Source organism: Embiotoca jacksoni, unplaced genomic scaffold (genome assembly GCF_022577435.1).
Source record: "Embiotoca jacksoni isolate LCO1_2020_lvr unplaced genomic scaffold, fEmbJac1.0.p SCAF_9, whole genome shotgun sequence".
NCBI classification, from domain to species: Eukaryota; Metazoa; Chordata; class Actinopteri; family Embiotocidae; genus Embiotoca; species Embiotoca jacksoni.
In genome coordinates, this window is record NW_027185447.1 from 842,924 (window position 1) to 861,736 (window position 18,813).

General features: G+C 47.7%; 1 protein-coding gene across 2 annotated transcripts; it reads right to left on the reverse strand.

Moving 5' to 3' along the window:
- Positions 1 to 1,452: 1,452 nt before the first annotated feature.
- On the reverse strand, positions 1,453 to 17,647 carry LOC138193445 (carbohydrate sulfotransferase 11-like). 2 transcript variants are annotated; one of them, XM_069141496.1, is made up of 4 exons: positions 17,066 to 17,647; positions 6,872 to 6,948; positions 5,848 to 6,009; positions 1,453 to 4,880 (listed from the first exon to the last, which is right to left on the reverse strand). In XM_069141496.1, the coding sequence occupies exons 1-4, from the start codon at positions 17,229 to 17,231 to the stop codon at positions 4,197 to 4,199; spliced, it is 1,089 nt and encodes a 362-aa protein (XP_068997597.1). In that variant the 5' UTR covers positions 17,232 to 17,647; the 3' UTR covers positions 1,453 to 4,196. The 2 variants fall into 2 exon arrangements, with proteins under 2 accessions (XP_068997597.1, XP_068997596.1); XM_069141495.1 differs by having other exon boundaries at positions 5,848 to 6,012.
- Between the last annotated feature and the right edge of the window lie 1,166 nt (positions 17,648 to 18,813).

Genomic DNA, 18,813 nt, shown 5'->3' on the forward strand with positions numbered 1-18,813 from the left:
GTTGTTTTTAATTGAAGGAAATCTGGAGCGTTTGAAGAGAGCGATGTCAGAAAGGATGTCTGAGGGGAAGATCATGTGGTGCCGATGCTCTGGATAAGCGGTTCGTAACTTGTCCAACCTCGGCGCACATTTGATTTTATTATACGTTTTTAAAATGTGTTTCATAAGAATTAAGTGCATTACGTCCTCATGCGCTGTTAAATACATAAAATAAGCCGTAAAAAGTGCAACCCGAGCCATTAAATAAAAACGTGTTTTTCATCAAGTGATCTGATGACGATTTTTGATGACTTTGCTAGTTCGGAGCGGTTCGGAGCAGGAAGTGACCATATTTGGACGAGCTCGGGGGAATCTGATTGGAACCCGGACGATACTACGTCCCGCCCACCGCTGGCTGGAACCTGACTGCACCACAGGCCTTGTCAATCAAACAGACCTGCCCCCACCCCCACCCCCACTTGTTCTGTGGCTTCCTTTCTAATTAACGACCAAATTATTTTTAGATAGACCGCGAGAAAACTGATGAGAAGGAGAGGTTTTTTTTGCCAGCAAAACCAAAATTTAAGATCGGCCTCATTTTTCAGACCCGGACGTTACGTCCACTTCTACGTTACGGTCTCTGTGGGAGCTGAACACGCGCCGCTGCGTCCTGGAAACACACATCCTTCAAAACAAAAGTGCCGCCGCAGAGATTCTGCAGACCCCAAAAGAAAAGTTGGACTCGTTTTCCCTCGACACATCTGCGACCCGCTCCAAATGGCCCCGCCCTGTTGAGAACCCGTGTTATAAATACACAGCGCACTTTTTCATGACAACTTTTTAGGTGGCAAAAAGAACCAAAACAGTTTTTGTTGCTGATCCGGTCCACAGCAGAACACAGCTGAGCTGCTGCAGCTGCTGCAGTTATTTATATACACACACACACACACACAAGTTCTATAGACGACCACCTCAATAAAACACAACTTGAATAAATTGAATCCTTTAGAAACGATGCAAATCAAGTCGACTTGTATTCAATTGTATCTGTTTCTTATGCTTTTTATGTTTTATCTCATTTCTTTTCTATATTTTGAAATGCTCCCTTATACGTTTTTTTGTGATACACCATGTCATTCTCTTGCTGTGAAGCTCTGAGCTGCAGTTCTTCTATGAAAGGTGCCATACAAATCAAGTTTATTATTATTATTATTATTATTATGAATAGCTATCCCTTTAATTCGATATTGTAGAGTGCAGGTTTAAATGAAGGAGAATCATCCTTCAACATGTCGACGTTTCTCTTCCTCAGATCAGGTTTCGGTATCCAGATGTTAAAAGAGACGTCAACGTGACTGACGCACACACACACGCACACACACACACACACACACGCACACACACACACACACACACACACACACACACACACACACACACACACACACACACACACACAGACAGACTCAGTGCTGCTGTTGGGATATTTGTATTTGCTGAAACTTCAAGTGCACTTCAGTTATCACATTCACAGTTTTGTGGCACACGTGCATGAGACTCTTCCGGGTTTGTTCATTAGTTCACGACGACTCACCGAGCCGCCGATCTTCCCGAAGGAGCAGTTCCACAGAGAAGAGCTGGAGATCTTTGACCGGCAGCGTCAAGAGATGAAGATCTCTTTAATCCCTCTTTTTTTTTTTTGAGTTTTTGTATTTTCTATGGAAAAACAAAAAAAAACAAGCGCACGTTTTGTGCGGCGCGTCGTTGAGCCGGGAGGAAGAACAAACAAACGCTGCGATCGGCAAGTCACGGCTTCTCGCAAATGAAGTCTTAAATTACAACAACGCTACACAGGAAAAGCTTTAAATCGACAAAACACCTGCGACGGAAACAATTAAATATGCGAGGCTTGAAGAAAGAGAAAAGTCACTTATAAAGAATGAACAAATTACCCAAACTAACACTGATATTGCACTTTTCAAAGCATGACATACGTTTACATGAGACACAAAGAGATGAAATGGAACGGTTTCCTGATTAACACGTCTTCACGCGCATCGCCGTGAACTTCAACGGGAACCGACGTCCCGACCGCGGGGGGAGGGGGGCGGGGGGTGGGGGTGGGGGGGGGGCAGGTCACGTCAGGTGCAGGTCAATCCCACTTCGACACGCTTCCCATCAAACAGGACACATTTGTATCCCGATAAACAGCTCGGGCCGGAAAAAGGGATCCGTTGCCGCGGGAAACGTGAAGAATGGTGACTTCTGTTCTGCGGCGCCGCTCCTGCAGTACGACCCGTCGTGTTGAGCTCTGCCTCGTTTACCCAAAAGACATTGAAGTGGAGAAATGATTCTTTTCCTTTTTTTTCTTTCTTTCTTTGGCAACAACTTCCAAGTCTCTCTTATTCACACGCGTATTCTTTCTTTAAATCTTGTTCACAGATAAAAGTGACAACCCACACAAACAAAATGGATTCCTGTAGAACAGTTTGCTCTCCTCTTCCCGTTTTAAAAGACAGGTTTTTTTTGTTTTTTTAATGCACAGCAACTTGAACTATTTAAAGTGACACTTGAATGATTTAGCGGTGCACACTAAGCCCGGTGTCCACATTACCCACAATGCAACTCCGCCACAGACGGATGAAGGGATTTGGGCAGGAAAGCCTTGAAAGCTCCTTTCACACCTGCAGCAGGAATGCTCTGTGATGTGTACAACCGCTGGAGTTTCCCTTTAGAGGAGGACGGGGCGGCCCGTTCATAAACATTTTCCCTGTAATGAGCCCCCCCGGTTTGTTTTTTTCTCCCCCCTTTCTTTTTTTTTTCCGTTGCATGAATCCCGTCACATTCGCCGAACAAGGCCGCTGCAGTGCTGACGACTGGAGGTGGATTAACCCTTCGTGCGCCCGCCCGGACTCTTAACAAAGGGGAGCTCTGATCGGGGGAGGAGGGAAGGGGAGAGGGGTCGGGGGGGGGAGGGGAGGAAGGGTCGGGGGAGGGGGGGGGGGGCGCTCCGACCGCAGCCGTGCGGTTGTTTGCTCAGCCTACCTGCCCCGGAGCTCCACACAGACGGCGATAGACGGGCGACGGCAAACAGCTTCCACTGGAATGAGGGAGTGACGGCGAGTTTCCCCGGAAAAGAAGTCGCTCCTGTGAGCGAGCGGCGGCGACGGATGCGTTCGTGAGCAGGACGGGGGTGTGGCTCTGTGTGTGTGTGTGTGTGTGTGTGTGTGTGTGTGTGTGGGGAGAGAGGGAGAGAGGGGAGGGGGGGGTTCGGATTCTTTTGCCGTTTGGCACCGGTCCGTGTGCAAAGAGGCCGAGACGAGCGAGTAACTTTCCAAGGCAAAGCAGCCGTCCTCTCGGAAAGAATACCGACCCTCCTCGTTCCTCTCCCGGACAATTCATTTTGGCTCGGGTCCTCGCCGCGACACGTCTCCATAACAATAAATACTTAATGCACCGACGGACATAAATAAAAGGCCTTCCGGAGAAACTGTACTGTAGGTGGCTCTGAAAACGATGCGCTGCGTTCAGTTTCACAGTCAGCACATCGGCCTGCGAGAGGAGAGCCCGCTCCTCTCAAGTGACTCTTTCATTTATGGCTCATTAGACATCAGGAAAAAAGAAAAGAAGCCACGAGAGGATTTTGGTTTTCTTTGGACTGTAGTGGGCACCGAAGGGACGCCGGTCGGGCGACGTCTGAGCAGCTCGACGACCGCTAAACCTAAAAGAGGGAAGTCGAAGCCACGTCTGACGAAGCCATATTCTGTCGAGGAAAGGAAATAAATACGGACGGGAGCAGTTTTATAAAAGACACCGAGACGAGGCGAGACGAGGCGTCGACGTCACGCTGGAAAACAACCGAGACAGATGCTCGGTGGATTACGGAGCACGCCGTCCGTCCGTCCGTCCGTCCGTCCGTCTTTTCGTCAGGCGGAATTTCGGTTTCCTTTTTCAAAAGTTCTCACTGAAACCAGAAAATGAAGTCACTCCCCACAGCCGGCAGGTTGGGGTTTTTTTTTTTTTGTCAGAGAGACAAGTCTGCGCCCGCGACGGACGTCTCGCGGGCGGAGATGAGGCACGCCGCGTCCATGGCGACCCCCCCAAAAAATAAAAAAAAAGTGCAAAAGTACCACCGCCGGAAAAGTCCGCGAAGGGGCAGGAAAAAAAAAACAACAAAAAAAAAAAACACCCGACGTGGATCCCGGTTTCTCCGCCGCTCATCGAGTCCTGAGATACTCCGGCGTGGAGTAGTTGAAGAGCAGGAAGTCCATCCGATACAGGTTGAACAGCTTCTTCTGGTAGAAGGGGCTGATGTGCTTGAAGAAGCGCGCCGCCATGTTGCCGTCGGTCCGCGTGCTCTTGCCGGACGCGGGGAAGCGCAGCGACCCCTCCACGCCGGCCACGCTGAGCACGGCCCGAGCGTCGGGCTCCAGCGTCTCGTACTTGCCGACCACGTCGTAGTGGATGAGGCACGGGTGGCAGAGCGAGTGGACGCGCTCCCAGTGCTCGTTGAAGGGCTCCTCGCGCTGCGTCCGCGGGTCCACCAGGTACTGGACGAACTCCTGGAAGGACACGTCGTCGCCCTTCTCCAGGGCCTCGGGCTCGGGGTCGGCCCGGTGCCGGCGGATGATCTTGGTGCCGTAGCGCTTGTGGAAGGCGGTGTTGTAGCTGCGCGTGAACTTGTTGCGGTAGGCCGACACCAGGCGCTCGAAGGGCTCCCGCACGAACACGAACTTGAGGTAGCCGCGGAGGCGGCGGTTGATCTCGGGGACGGAGAGCTCGGAGAGCGCCCGGAGGTTCCCCGCCACGTGGGCCTCGTTGGCCGGGATGGAGAGCGGGTCGGTGTAGCGGCCGTCGCCGGTCAGCACCATGAGGACGCGCTTCCAGTTGGTGCAGGCGACCTGCGGAGGGGGGGGGGGAGGGGGGGGGGGGGAAGCACAGGCACGTGGAATGAGGAGGGTAAAAGAAAACAGTTTCGACCCGGACTGACCGAATCGTCTCGCTTCTCGACAGGAGTGAGATTCTGGTTCTGGAGGAAATACGTCTTCTTTCAGCCGCTGCTGCTGCTGAAAACCAGAATCTATTCAAAACAGGTGGCGATCAAAGCAGTTTACATCTGAATGTCGTCTTTTCAATAAACAGCCTCCGTACAGAATAACGTCCGGACATTCATTTTTGCAGCGAGCTTTGTTTTGGATTCTCCTCCGGCCAGCTGTTGGGGGGTTCGCACTGCCGAGCTCACATCTGTAAACATCTGCTCACGTCTGTAAACGTCACAACTGTTCTGCGTTATCGCTCGGTTTAAAAAAAAAGAAAAAACAAATCTGAAAAGTCAGCAAAAAGTGATCGAACATAAACGAGTTCCATTGATTTGATGAAGTCATTTAAATGGTTCCGTTCACGTCTCGCGTTTGAAAAGGAACCGTTCCGACTCTGATGGGGAACGACGGCGTTTGTCACGTTTTGACACGTCGGCTCCGTTGAAATCAACCGAATTCGCTTTGAGCTGCAACCGTCGCTTTTAGAACGACCCAAATCAAGTTCCTTGGTTTTATGCGATTTATCTCTTTCTTACGCATTTCATCCGGCTTTCTTTTCATGCTTTTCATGTCATTTATTTTCTATCGTTTTAAATGTTCCTTGATTTCGGTTTTTATGTGAAACGCTGCATGTAATTCTTCTGCTGTGAAGCTCTTTGAGCTGCGCTTCTTGTATGAAAGGTGTGCTGTACAAATAAAGCGTATTATTATTACCCCTCTAGTTCACCTCAACCACACACACACACACACACACACACACACACACACACACACACACACACACACACACACATCCCACCCTGCGCTCTGGAGTTTCCAGCTGACCCACCTTTGGTACGTAGCAGTAGATGAGGCTGTGTTTGTCGTCCACGATGAGGTGTTTGAGGTCGTCGGGCGACAGCACGCGGCGCTTCTTGGTGTGGCTCAGACACGCCTCCTCCAGCAGCTCCCGGCGGCCTCGGAGGGAACTCTGAGCTGCCAGCAGCTCCGGCTGCTTTGGGACGAGGACGACGGATTGAAAAGGACCAGACGAAAGAAGAAACGTAAACACGGTTTGTTTGTTTTTTTTTCTTAAACAGCGCCGCTGGGCAAAGCTGAAGCTGCTCTGAAAGCTTTTAATGTCGCCTGTCAAATATTTCACTTGAAAAACGCGTTTAAAAGTTCAGATTTTCTTTTTTTCTGGTTGACAAAAAGAGCTGTTCAACGGCGTTAATATTATGAATGCGACAGTGAGCGTCGTGAAGACAGCCGGTGATCAGGTTCAGAACGCTCCAGAAAAGAAGTGCGAAACATCGGACGCTTTCCACCCTAAACGGTCGCCATCTTGGCTGCGTGGAGGAAAGGGGGCGGGGCAACCGGCCGTCACAGGATTTTCAAAATGAAGGCGTCTGAGGAAGCTGCAGCTTGTTCCTGAACACCTGCCAAAAAGTGCTCTCTTTTCTCACTGCAGCTGTTCAGACGGAAGAAACCGGGTGCGTTCACTGAGTGCGGTAAACGGGAGGCACGGTTTCCTGAGGAATGCGAGAATAACACTTTACATTTAACGTCCCGCGTCTTTTACTGGAGAGATGCTGCAACACCACGTCAATGATCAAACTACACCTTGAAGTAAACGTGGTGTTGAGCAGCAGGACGCGTCCGCAGAGGTACGAACATTACCAACCAAACATCTCCGAACAAAAGACACTTTAAGTTAAAGGTCGATGTCGCAAGAATTGAGAGGCAATGTGTTATTATCTCTGCAGCTGTGTGTGTGTGTGTGTGTGTGTGTGTGTGTGTGTGTGTGTGTGTGTGTGTGTGTGTGTGTGTGTGTGTGTGTGTGTGTGTGTGTGTGTGTGTGTGTGTGTCCTCACCTGGTCTCCATTGTAGAGCGTCTGCAGAGGACTCCTCCTGCTTTTCCCTGGCTGGCTGCCCGTCTTCAAACCAGCTTCTACAGATCGACAGAGAAACAATTGAAATCCACATGATTCAAAAAAGACCTTCCTGTTATGTCCCCACCTTTCCACGGTGAAATGGACAACACACACACACACACACACACACACACAAATGTAAATCTGTAACATGTTGCGTGTTACATGTCCTATGACTTTCCACCGCGTGTGCTTTGTTGACTTTGTCAACGCTGATTTAAGTCGAGCCGCAGCACTCTGTTATTTCTAATAAAGTCTGTATGTAGGTCACGACTGTTGTTGTTGTTGTTGTTGTTTTTATAACGCCTCTGATATTTGCAGAGGTGTAAATTACACTTTAAAAGATGTCCAAACGGAGTTATAGAGGAAAGTCATCCGGAGCCAACTTTTGCAGCGCTGCTGTGGTCTTGGTTGAGTGACGACGGGTTCCCTCCTTTCATTTATGGATTCCATAAGAACAGCGTGTTCCCTCCAAACTCTGCCTGGAACTCTTGCGCAACTCCTCGTTCAGTCTCTTTTACTCCAGCGTTGTTCTCCGACCTCTCGCCCCTTTTCTGCTTTCACTCTTCAAGGAAGGCGCTTATCGTCTCCGCTGCCAATTTACGGGACGGAACGAAACGGAGCTGATTCGGAGAACGCCCGACGCGCCGCGCCCCGACCGGACACCGAATCGGCAGACGTTCCGACTCGCCGTCGGTTTGAACGCTGCTCGGCGGCGACAGAACCGCCGGAGGCAGTTCAAAGTTGAAATGTGAGCGCGGAGACCTCGTTGCCGTCGCTCCTTCCTCCTCCGGCGACACATCTGTCTTCTCTTTCCGTCCCCCCCCCCCCCTCCCCGCCCCACCGGTTTGCTAAACGACGCGCGGGGCTGCTGCACAGTGGGACGGAGAGACGAGTGCGGTCCAACGTAGATTAGCACGAGGGAAACCGCTCGAAAGAACCACCTACGGATCCATGACAAAAAAAAAAAAAAAAAAAACCTCATGTACCGTCGTGCGGGAAGAATATCAGTCAGCAGTTCCTCTCCTGCTGAATTCACGTCAACAGCCAAATAAAACGGAGCTCGCGCTGCTCTAAAACAGCAGCCGTATTTAATGAATCTCAGCTTGGGACTTCAGTATTATCAGAAACATACAAACTGTTGGTGAACAATAATACAGATGAAAATAAAGATGTGAATCAGAACGGTTTCCTGCCATTTTGAGGAAGCAGAAAAAGAAAAAAAAACGCAAAAAAGGAGAAGCAGTTAGTAGCAGTTGGTGAGTGTGCAGTTAGTGTGCATGTAGCGGGAGGACCTGGGACGGACGGACGGTGAGACAGAGAGAGACGGTGGTGATGCAGCCTCTCCCTGTTCCCTCGTCTCTGCGTGAGCTCACATGAGTCATCCAAATCCCAGACTTCCTCTGGGAGAGTCATCTGCACACGGCAGACCGGCATCTCAGTCTGCCGTGAAAGCTTTACTGTGTCCGTTTAGACGCGACGTCTTCAGGCCCCCGAACAAAACTAACATCGTCTTACGTGTGCTTGTTTGTGTCATAAAGTATATGCGTACGTATGGCAACAACGTTTTGTGCAGCTCGCACTGAACCAGAGCTCCAATGAGTTCCTGTAGAGGTGGTGGGGGGGGGCAGAAACAGCTGGCGGCCCACATGTCTGAAACATACAAAGGGATGGGACATGATTTTGGAATGTTCAAATAGTCGTTATAATATAAATAAAAAATAAATTACAAATAATTAGTACGTGCGACCGTAGAAGTTCTGATCGGAACTCTTCCCCTCGCACAAATGAAGAGGAGCTGCAGTTCAAACTCTGCGGGTGACATGCAAGCCGGCACGTCAAATAATTATGAATAATTCATATTAATTATTCATTAATAATCGAGTAGCGACGCGCGCATTTGGAATACTGCTCGCGCTTGAAACGGCCCCCCCGACAGCAACGCAGGCCTCGACGCGAGGCCGCCTGAGTGTCGGTGAACATAATGAGCGGTGTGTGGAAGCTCCGAGAGCAGATGAGCTCTCTGGCAAACACAGGACACGTCCTCAGGAAGCCGGGAAGCGGGACAGGAAACACTCCGATAACAGTATCGGTTTATGGGCTCGTTCGCAAGCGCTCGAAGCGACGCGACGGAGCGGAACCGTTAAGAGCGTTTCAGTCACGCCGCTATCACGTAGGAGGACGACGGGAAGCGGGAGGAGGAGATGTCAACTGCAAGGGGCGTCGCAGTTTTCGGCCCTGAAACCCGAAAGGCGTGTTGAAGCTGCGAGCGACGAGCGGCCTGTTTCAAAGCTCCGAGGAGACGTTTCTTCAACCGCCTTGTAATGATTCACACGCTCCAGCTGCACATGGACGGAAAGGGGAACTGGTGAGGTAGAAACCTCGCCCTGGTTCCTTCTCCCTTCACACTCATGATCTTGTGAATCACTTTCTGTTTCTCTGGAACGTTCCTTGCAGAAATATATATATATATATATATATATATATTTTTTTGTTTAGATTAGTCAGCAGATTCAAAAGAGGCCGTTAGATGAACAAAAAGCAGCCGCTACTTGAATTTCTTCATTTTCTTTCTGCTTTAAGGCCGAGTTACACCGTGTTGATCCATTTAAAGCTACATCCAACAAACCATTTCATATCCAGTGGGGGGCTTCACCCGAGACGACACGTCCGTCCGTCCGTCCGTCCGTCCGTCCGTCCATCCATCTCTCCGCTACCTACGTCCGCTTCATCCTCAGCGGCACGCCGGGAACCCTCTCGGCCCGAAAGCGCAGGACGTTAAACTTGGATCCACGTCCCTATCTGGGGAATGACTTCCCTTATGTGGAGATTTCATAAAAGAAGAAGTAGTTTCTATTTTCGGAGCACTTTTGAAGAACATCCCTCGACCCTCTTCGGCCTGCGTGCTCGATTCAACAAATCGCTTTGGAACTCAAAAAAAGTTCTTCTGACGGGTCCAATAATGTACTATCTTAGCCAGACTAACGCTTGGGTCAGCCCGTCTGCCGCCTCGGACCGGTCCGGGAAGCGTCAACAACTAGAAGCTTAATTACCTTCAAATGTTCATGAATCTTACCGACTTCCTTCTTTCCTTCCATCCGACGTTTCACCGAACCAGTGAACTGGACACCGATACATGAAATGCCACATCTGTCAACATCTGCCACCGTTAGAAACTTTGACCAAACGCCGGAAGAACGAATAATATTCCCATCAGCCTCAGTTCTACTTTCAGCAGAATAATCGACGCACCACCGTACCGAAGTGCACCGAGGAGGAGGAGGAGGAGGAGGAGGAGGAGGAGGAGGAGGCCGGCGAAGCCCTTCAGTCTTGGTTCCAACCTCGACCCGGCCTTCTGAGGCGTTAGAACGTATGTAGACATGTACGACATGTATTATGTGTTGTCTGGATACCGTCTCCGAACACGCGAGCGTTTAATTTGCTGTGAATTGTGTCCGCTTTGGTTTGGAGAGTTTGGTTTGGAGAGTTTGGTTTGGAGAGTTTGGTTTGGAGAGTTTGGTTTGGAGAGTTTGGTTTGGAGAGTTTGGTTTGGAGAGTTTGGTTTGGAGAGTTTGGTTTGGAGAGTTTGGTTTGGAGAGTTTGGTTTGGAGAGTTTGGTTTGGAGAGTTTGGTTTGGAGAGTTTGGTTTGGGGAGTTTGGTTTGGGGAGTTTGGTTTGGGGAGTTTGGTTTGGAGAGTTTGGTTTGGAGAGTTTGGTTTGGGGAGTTTGGTTTGGAGAGTTTGGTTTGGAGAGTTTGGTTTGGAGAGTTTGGTTTGGAGAGTTTGGTTTGGGGAGTTTGGTTTGGGGAGTTTGGTTTGCGTCTCGCTCCGTTTTATGAAAATGTTCCTCCGACACGCGATTTTGATTTTGTAGATCGACAACAACCTAAAATATATATAAACGGCTCCACGTCTGCCGGCATCGCAACAGCAGCAGCAGCCGATCTAGAAGTCCTCTTTTAATTCCTTTAATTGAATCCGTCTTAGAAGCAGAACGGAGGAACGCTCCTCCGAGCTTCTGCAACGCGCCGACGTCGCCGGCGTTCGTCTCTCGTTAGTGGAAAAGTACACACCGGGGGGGGGGAGAGGGGAGGGGGGGGTCGTCACCAACCGAATCTTTTCCTGTGTAGCTTGTTATCATCACATGCGCCAGATAACCACCACTTCCTCTTCGAGACAGGAAGTGACGGTTGAAGAGCAGACGAGGCCGCGGTGTTATTTACACGCGACCAGAGCCGTGTTCAACCCGAAGCCGAGCACGAAGTCGCCACCCAACGAGTCTCTCTAGTCAGCCTGTACGAGTCTGCGGCATCACAACTCGACCGCGCTGTCTCATGACTCCTCGGAGAGACGGCTTTCTAGAAACAAAAGATGTTTGCGAGGTCCCAATACGTCCAAAAGAACCTTCTTTTTTTTTTTCTTTCTTTTTGACAAATCTCTGATGGCAGTGAGCTTCCCTTTTTTTTCTTTCTGAAAAGCCTCTTCCCCTCTGTGCTCACCGGACTGAGCCAGCACAAAGGATTACGTGGCATTAATAAGGCAAAAAAAAAAAAAAAAAAAGAGACTCAAAAGCGGTTTAACTGCACTTAATTACACTTGAAGAGAAAGTCTTGTCTTTACGAGGTTCCACGTGATGGAAGTTTCCACGAGTGGGAAGAAAAAAAAGCGCTCGGCGATGCTCTTTGATGGAGCTGCAGAAAAGTCGGTTTCACAGCGAAAGTGAAAAATGGGATGTTACAAATGAAACGCACTGAAACGCACCGGCTCCGTTTTCACTGGAAAAGAGTCGCAAAGTGAAAAAAACTTTTTTTTTTTTTTAAAATGGGAGGTCTTAGTTGAGGCCGAAGCTGAAATGCATCCGCCGCCGCCTCCTCTGGGTCTCCTGAAGGATCCGACGGCTTCGGGACGACCGGCGGGGGAGTTCACGCGTGAAGTTGAAGATGAATGCGGCGACCTTGATGGTCCGGTGACCTTCGCTGCATTTTACTCAATTCAATTCAACTTTATTTATATCGCGCCAAATCACAACATAGGTTATTTCATGACAGTTAACACATTAAAGTCCTTACAGCAAGACGTTACAATATTATACAGAGAAACCCGACAATTCAACAAGTCCCACATAAACTAGGAGGGAAAAAAAACTCCTCTTGAAGGGAGAAAAACCTCCAACAGAGGGAAGGAAAAACTCCCTCTTAACAGGAAGAAACCTCCCACAGACCCAGGCTCAGAGGTGGGCGGAGCCATCTGCCTCAGAGGTGGGCGGAGCCATCTGACGAAGGAAGGAAGGTAGGAAGCAAGGAAGGAAGGAAGGGAGGAAGGTCAGAGGAAGAGTCTTGAAGTACAGAAGAGACGAGCTGTCGTCTTGGCACATAAATCCACTCGTGCTTTCGGGCTTCTTCTTTTTTTTTTTTTTTTTTTTTCCTCTTTCCTTTTCTTCCAAAAATAGTCTGTGATCTTCACGGTTTTTAAAAAAAAAAAAAAAAACAAGAAGGAGCAGAAGCCAGAAGGCTTTAATGATTTACAAGACAGAACGCCGTTAAACAATTACACGTTTGATTCGTCCCGATGAAAGAGGCGACGTAAATAGCCAGCAGGTGTCGGCAGGTGCTGCGTCGCCCTCTCTCAAGTTTTCTCCATTTGCCAAAATTGCACCGTTCAGCGTCGCCGGAAACTAAGAACAGAAACAATTGGGTTTTCAAATGTTCTACGGTCCTAGATCCAATCACGCGAGCTGAACACTTGTCTGAATTTTTCTTCCCCCCCCCCCCGCCCCAAGAATAAAGTGTTTAGCGCGGCCCAGCACAATTCTGTAAAAAAAAAAAAAGAATCCAAAATGCTGCGCAAGTTGGGAAGCTTTGAATGACCGAGCCGCCCAACGTGACAAAAACTCGATGGCTTTTTGACCGAACTGCCGGCCGGAGCACAAACGAGGAGGCTGTAGTGTTTCCACAGAGGTGCAGGACTCGCTGGTGCGTTGAAAAATGAGGTCAGTAAAACTGTGACGGGAGCAGAAAAAAAAAAAAAAAGAGGCCAGAAACTGCTCGGGGTTCGGAGGGTTAAATGCTGACAAGTTCGCACTTGACAACTACCCACATTACGCACCACCACTGTACACTGAGATGCCTGGCATAGTGACACACACACACACACACACACACACACACACACACACACACACACACACACACACACACACACACACACACACACACACACACACACACACACACACACACACACACACACACACACACACACACAGTGCTGCAGCCCTGCTGAGTCAATACAACCACATGAAAGAAAACAGTCTGAGAGGAAAAAGGAACCGAGCGTTCGTCTCTATTTTTGTTCAAATTATGATGTTTCTGATGAGAGAGGTTGACTGGAAATAGCACGTCGGGGAAATTTCAACAGGACGTGAAAAATTGGTTTGACACTGGCTTGAGGTTTTTTTTTTTTTAAATGGACACAATCCCAGTGAAGTAGCGATGGGAACACACTTCTGGAATTGAATTCATATTTGGTTGATAAATTGCACACAAAAAAAATTAATAAATAAACTCGCATAAAAGTTTCATGGAAACAAACTCCATGTTCAAATGAAGCGGTTCTGAGTCTAATCCTAAAAAGAGGGGAGGTGATTATGGGGCCGACTTCCTCTTGTCCGTCAGCTGTAACTGGACCCACAGTACATCGCGCTGATCTGCATTCAATCACCGTAAACTGATGCGTGAATAGAAATGGACTGATCCTTTACTGGGTGACGGTTTGTGAAATCCTACAAAACTTCACGCTTTCAATCCAACTCGGCTGCACGAGCAGCGGCCGTCTGCTAAAGTCCGGTTTTGCACATCCGAAGATCTGGATTACTTCGAATGAACCGACTAAAACTCAACAGCACAAAAACCACAATTCCAACACGGCTGTTGTCACCGTCGTTTTATGAGTCGCTCTCAAACACGGCATTAAGCTGACACATAAATTGTCACACGTCGACGTCAGCTGGAGGAAATAACTGGTGCTGGCTGTCTGGTGAACTCCCTCTTGGGCCTAAATGGATCCGTCGCTCCGCGCTGGTGACAAGTGTACGGGCGGGACTAAAACACCCGCGTCGCTAAACCAAGTGTGAGGCGACGTGTCTCCGTCCCACCGACCAGAAATTCCTAAAGTGAATTAGCAGCTAATAGAGCGACGCACGCGACTTAAGAAACGACTTCATAACGGCAGGCTCGTATTTCCTTGCCTGAGCGCCAAACCCGGGGTGTTGCCGCAGGAAGTCAGACAATGGAAGCGCTCACAATAATGCACGCCGTGCTTCCTGTCCAGTGTTTAAACTGGGCTCTTTAATTGGCGGATGTGGCACGGCGGGGCGAGCGGCTGTTCAAAACACACGGCTGTGTAGATCCCATCTCTGGGGGGGAAAAAAAAACACACACACACAAATAAACGGGGTATTTTTCCACTTCGGGTCACATATCACACACATCTGCGGCGTTTGTGCTATTATCCCCCAAAAACAATGTGGGAAACACGATGGAAATATGATATTTCCCTTTCTTTTTCACGTATTACTCGGAGAATAGTGTCATTGTCAGCCCCCCCCCCCACCCCACCCCACCCCCCCGCCCCGCATGTCTGATCTCTATATTTATTTTGGCGTTTCCACGTATCCGTTTGATCTTTGACGTGAGAGTCGAAAATGGGCAGAAACACACGTGAAGGGAAATACACATCTTGTAAAATAACGCTCGACACCTTTTGCTGCGACATCTGTAGCATCAGTGGAAAAGCCAAATAAAACACGTCATTTAAATAAAAGGTTGCGATCAAAATATTTCAATTAAATGTCCCATTTTAACAAACGTGTAGATGTGGGACCAAAGAGAGCTGTTATATTGCATTTTTTTTTTTTTATTTATTTTAATTTTAGCATGTCTCCTGACTTGATATTCCAGTTGCGCGGGAACATCGGTTATAAAATGATGTATTTCAGCTGATAACAGCGTAAGAAGTCATAGATCGCAAAGCTTTGAGGATTCATAATCAGAAGCCGGTAAACGCCCGCCGACGTTTCAAAGAAAACAAAGAGATCAGTCGGCAGATGTGTTTATATTTGAGTGTTTTCAAACCCCACAACAAAGCAGAAGCGCCTCCAGCACGCTACTTCATTTTGACAACATCTGCGTAGATATCCTGAAATATGAAAATCTGGCAAATGATGAAAGAAAAGACACGACGGAAAAACGAATTATTCAAAAATACAACCGTTTTAAACCTAAAAGTAAAAAAAGCCTTCTCGACTCAGTTTGAATAGTCCTCCAGGCTGAGGTGTGACATCAGGTCACGGTCAAGATATTTCTCCTGGACACATACGAAATGGAAATCTTCCTGCCTCGTCTGCCACATTAGCGGAGAATATAGTTCCACCTGATCTGATAACTCCAGAACGATGGCTGATTATTCTCAGGGGCCGACTCCTTCTTTCTTCTTTCACTTCCAGTCGATAACAAAAAAAAACAAAAAAAAACAGTACAAGTGAGAAATTGGAAAAAGATGGGAATGGTCAGGACAACGCAAGAACGAAACACGACTTTGGTGTCGGTTTGAAACCCACATTAACTAGACGCAGTAATCAAGGAAGCCCCGAGTCTTTGTTGACATCCTGTGAATTAGTCGCCTCTAATGTGGCTCCAAAGCACTTTTCATGTGGCTTGTGCTGCTTACTGGTGCTTCAAAGCAGACGAGCCTAAACCGGTCGGGCAGCAACAGCTACATGCAGCGAGTTGAGGGGATGTGTGTGTGTGTGTGTGTGTGTGTGTGTGTGTGTGTGTGTGTGTGTGTGTGTTGGAGGGAGGGGGGTGTGTGTGTGTGGGGGGGGGGGGGCAACGAGAGTGCTGAAGTGTGCTGCTTTATAGGTTTGGCAACATGTGGTTTGTGTGTCTGCCACTGACAGCGCTATAAAAGGTGATTTAAGTTTTGGGTTTTTTTTTTCTTCCCCGAAACGGTTTAAGTTACGGCGACATTTCAAGTGCATTATTTTTATTAAACGTTCATATTTCCAAAAAGGTTGCTTTTAATTGTTAACTATTTCTCCATCATTATCTTTTACGCTTAAGCCATAAAACGTAACAACTGGGGTGTGATTGACGATGGGCCCGGACACGTTGTCTCATCAAAGCAGCAAAACGTTATCCGGAGCCAGATGTGCGGCGGCGAGCTCGATACTTTTGGAACCAAAACAAAAATCGACACTGATTGATGTTGCTCCTCATACCCAACAACCTCACCACCAGCTGAGGCACCAGCCTCCGCTCTTCGCCACGTTCGTTCTCCATCTTCTCTCCTCTCGACTAACCACATTTAAAGCAATTCTTTCGTATCGAATGCTCGTCCACCCTCCAACGCACCGTTTGGCTTCAGTATGTGCGGTGAGCACAAATCAATCATCTCCACCTTCTTTTTTTTTTTTATTATTATTTTCCCTCCTCCTGAGAGTCTGCGGTCCCCTGGGAGCCAATCTATCTTTCAGTGTCCGGAAACAAAAGGCAGAGGAGAGCAGAGGTAAGAGGAGGGTTTACAGCAGGAGGACTGTGGGGGGTCTCCAAAAGGGGTGTGTGTGTGTGTCACTTTTCACAGTGAGCTTATTCATACTTCGTTTCGATTCACATTTCATCATGCCATCTGTTTTACACAAGCACATTGACACTCAGTACAAGTGTTGCAACGTGTGTGAATAGACTGTTTGCCCAATACATTTACATGAAACACATGAAAGGCTGAAAGTTGGATTCAAAGTGCATGCCAGACCCCCTGCACCCTACCTATTACCCTCAAGGTATACGGCAGCCATGCCACATTCATGTCATGAAATACCCTTTATTCTGTCATATTCTTACGGCTACTTAATTTTTTGATTACCCCCAAATACAAATTCGATTTTTAAAGGAAGTTATCAGCATTCGTGATAGAAGTCCCGCCACCAAATACGGAGCTTTGTGGTGACTGTACTAGACGTACACGTATAGCCGTGTGTCTGTTCAATGCATACGTCAAAACAGGTTTTTAGATAATATCACAATTGAGCTCGTGTTGTCCTTTCTTCCGAAATATAGAATACGTGTTGGCGTCTTACCTGGTTTGGTGATGGTCTGAAAGTAAAGCACGAGAACGAAGAGCGAGCCGAGGCACGTCGCCAAGAACAGGCGTCCTCCTCGGGGCATCTTCATCCTGAAGCCCGGCTCTGCTGGCGGAGCCCCCGACCCCTCGTCGCTGCCTCGACACGGTTCATACGAAACCATCCGGCGGAGGGTGCCAGACACTCCGAATAAAAGAACTTATTTATTAATTGCGGCATACGAAAAGACCTAAAAGTCCATCCAGGAATAACGACAGCTGGGCTATTCAACGGCTCAGTACAGATGTAACGTTAATGGGGCACAAATCCAGAACCGCTCGCTCTGGTCTTTACCGGGTTTTTTTTTTTTTTTTTTTTTTTTTTTTTTTTTTTTTTTTTAATATACAACGTTAACTTTATAATATTAATGGCACCTTACGTAAAACATTAAATATTGTCACGTTGATGTGACAGGTCTGAAAGCAAACGAAAAACGAAAGAATTAAAAGTCTCGCTTTCGTCTGAGCTCTACTTGTTACCCGCACGTATGGCGTCGAGAGTTTGTCGATGCTACACAAACTTCTTCGCCAAACATGGACGGGGCACCGTGTCATGACGTCAAACCCACTCCTCTCTCACGCGCCCTCTCCCCCCCATACTGTGATGGTGCGTTCAAAACCTGTTGGCATATTTAAAGCCCGACTGAAAAGTCGCATTTTCAATTTGATGTATGCCTACTAGTCCGGTATCGTTTATGGTATAAACAGTAGGAGCAAGATGTTTTGACATCATTAAATCAAAAATGTGTGTGCGTCCACTCTTTATTCACTTTATTCAATAACAGTCTGTACAAGATGCATTTACGAGCAGCACTTTAAGGCAGCATTCAGTCACAGCGTGTCTCCTACATCAACTGATAACAACGTGACGCTGGCAAAACGTTTTATGAAATAGGTAGGTGGAAAAATATAAATATGTTTTGCCTCATTCTACTTCCAGACGAATAAACATTTACCACAAAGAGCCAGAGAGTACAAAATAATATAAAACAAACAGTGTGTACACTAATTTGAATAGCTTTGGCTGCCTGCCGTGAATGTCAAATATCTGTAGTCCCACTTTTTATTTTCAGTCCCATATTAATTTTAAGATTGCAAACACAGAAGCTGCAGGGAAATTAAGCATTGTGCTTCTGTTGTGTCACTATGTGGCAGCAGTACTGACCCAGTTTCTTCTTACTTTGTACACTGTCATGCGATATGAGAGAATGTGGGCCCACACACAACAATTCATCAGCCTTAAAGATAGCTATGGGTGAATTAATTCCAGAAAATTTAAAGGACCAGTACCTTTACACCTGCTTTACATTAGAGTTTTCTTTCTTTGATTGATTATATTGTCAAACTTTGCCATCTGGACTTCTTAACTTTCAGCCTACAATATGCAGATTTATCCCAGTTTCTCCCTACAGTCTTTTCTGAAACATGATTACTATGACTGCCAGGTCCAGGGGTGTAGCACATTTGTTGAAGCACACAAGTGCACATGTCGGTGTTCGGACGGTTATGTGGCTTGTTTTTAAGATTGTGTAACCACTGTGGTGTTTTCTTTTTCAACAGTTGTTCTGGATTGATAATATAAAGTTGTATTATCCAATTTCAGTCACACAACGTCTGTGCAAATGTTTCACAATAAAAGCCTTGTTCAGAAATAAAGGGTTTCTGTCTACTGAAACGTAAAAGGGCCTTTAATGTGAAACAGAGAAA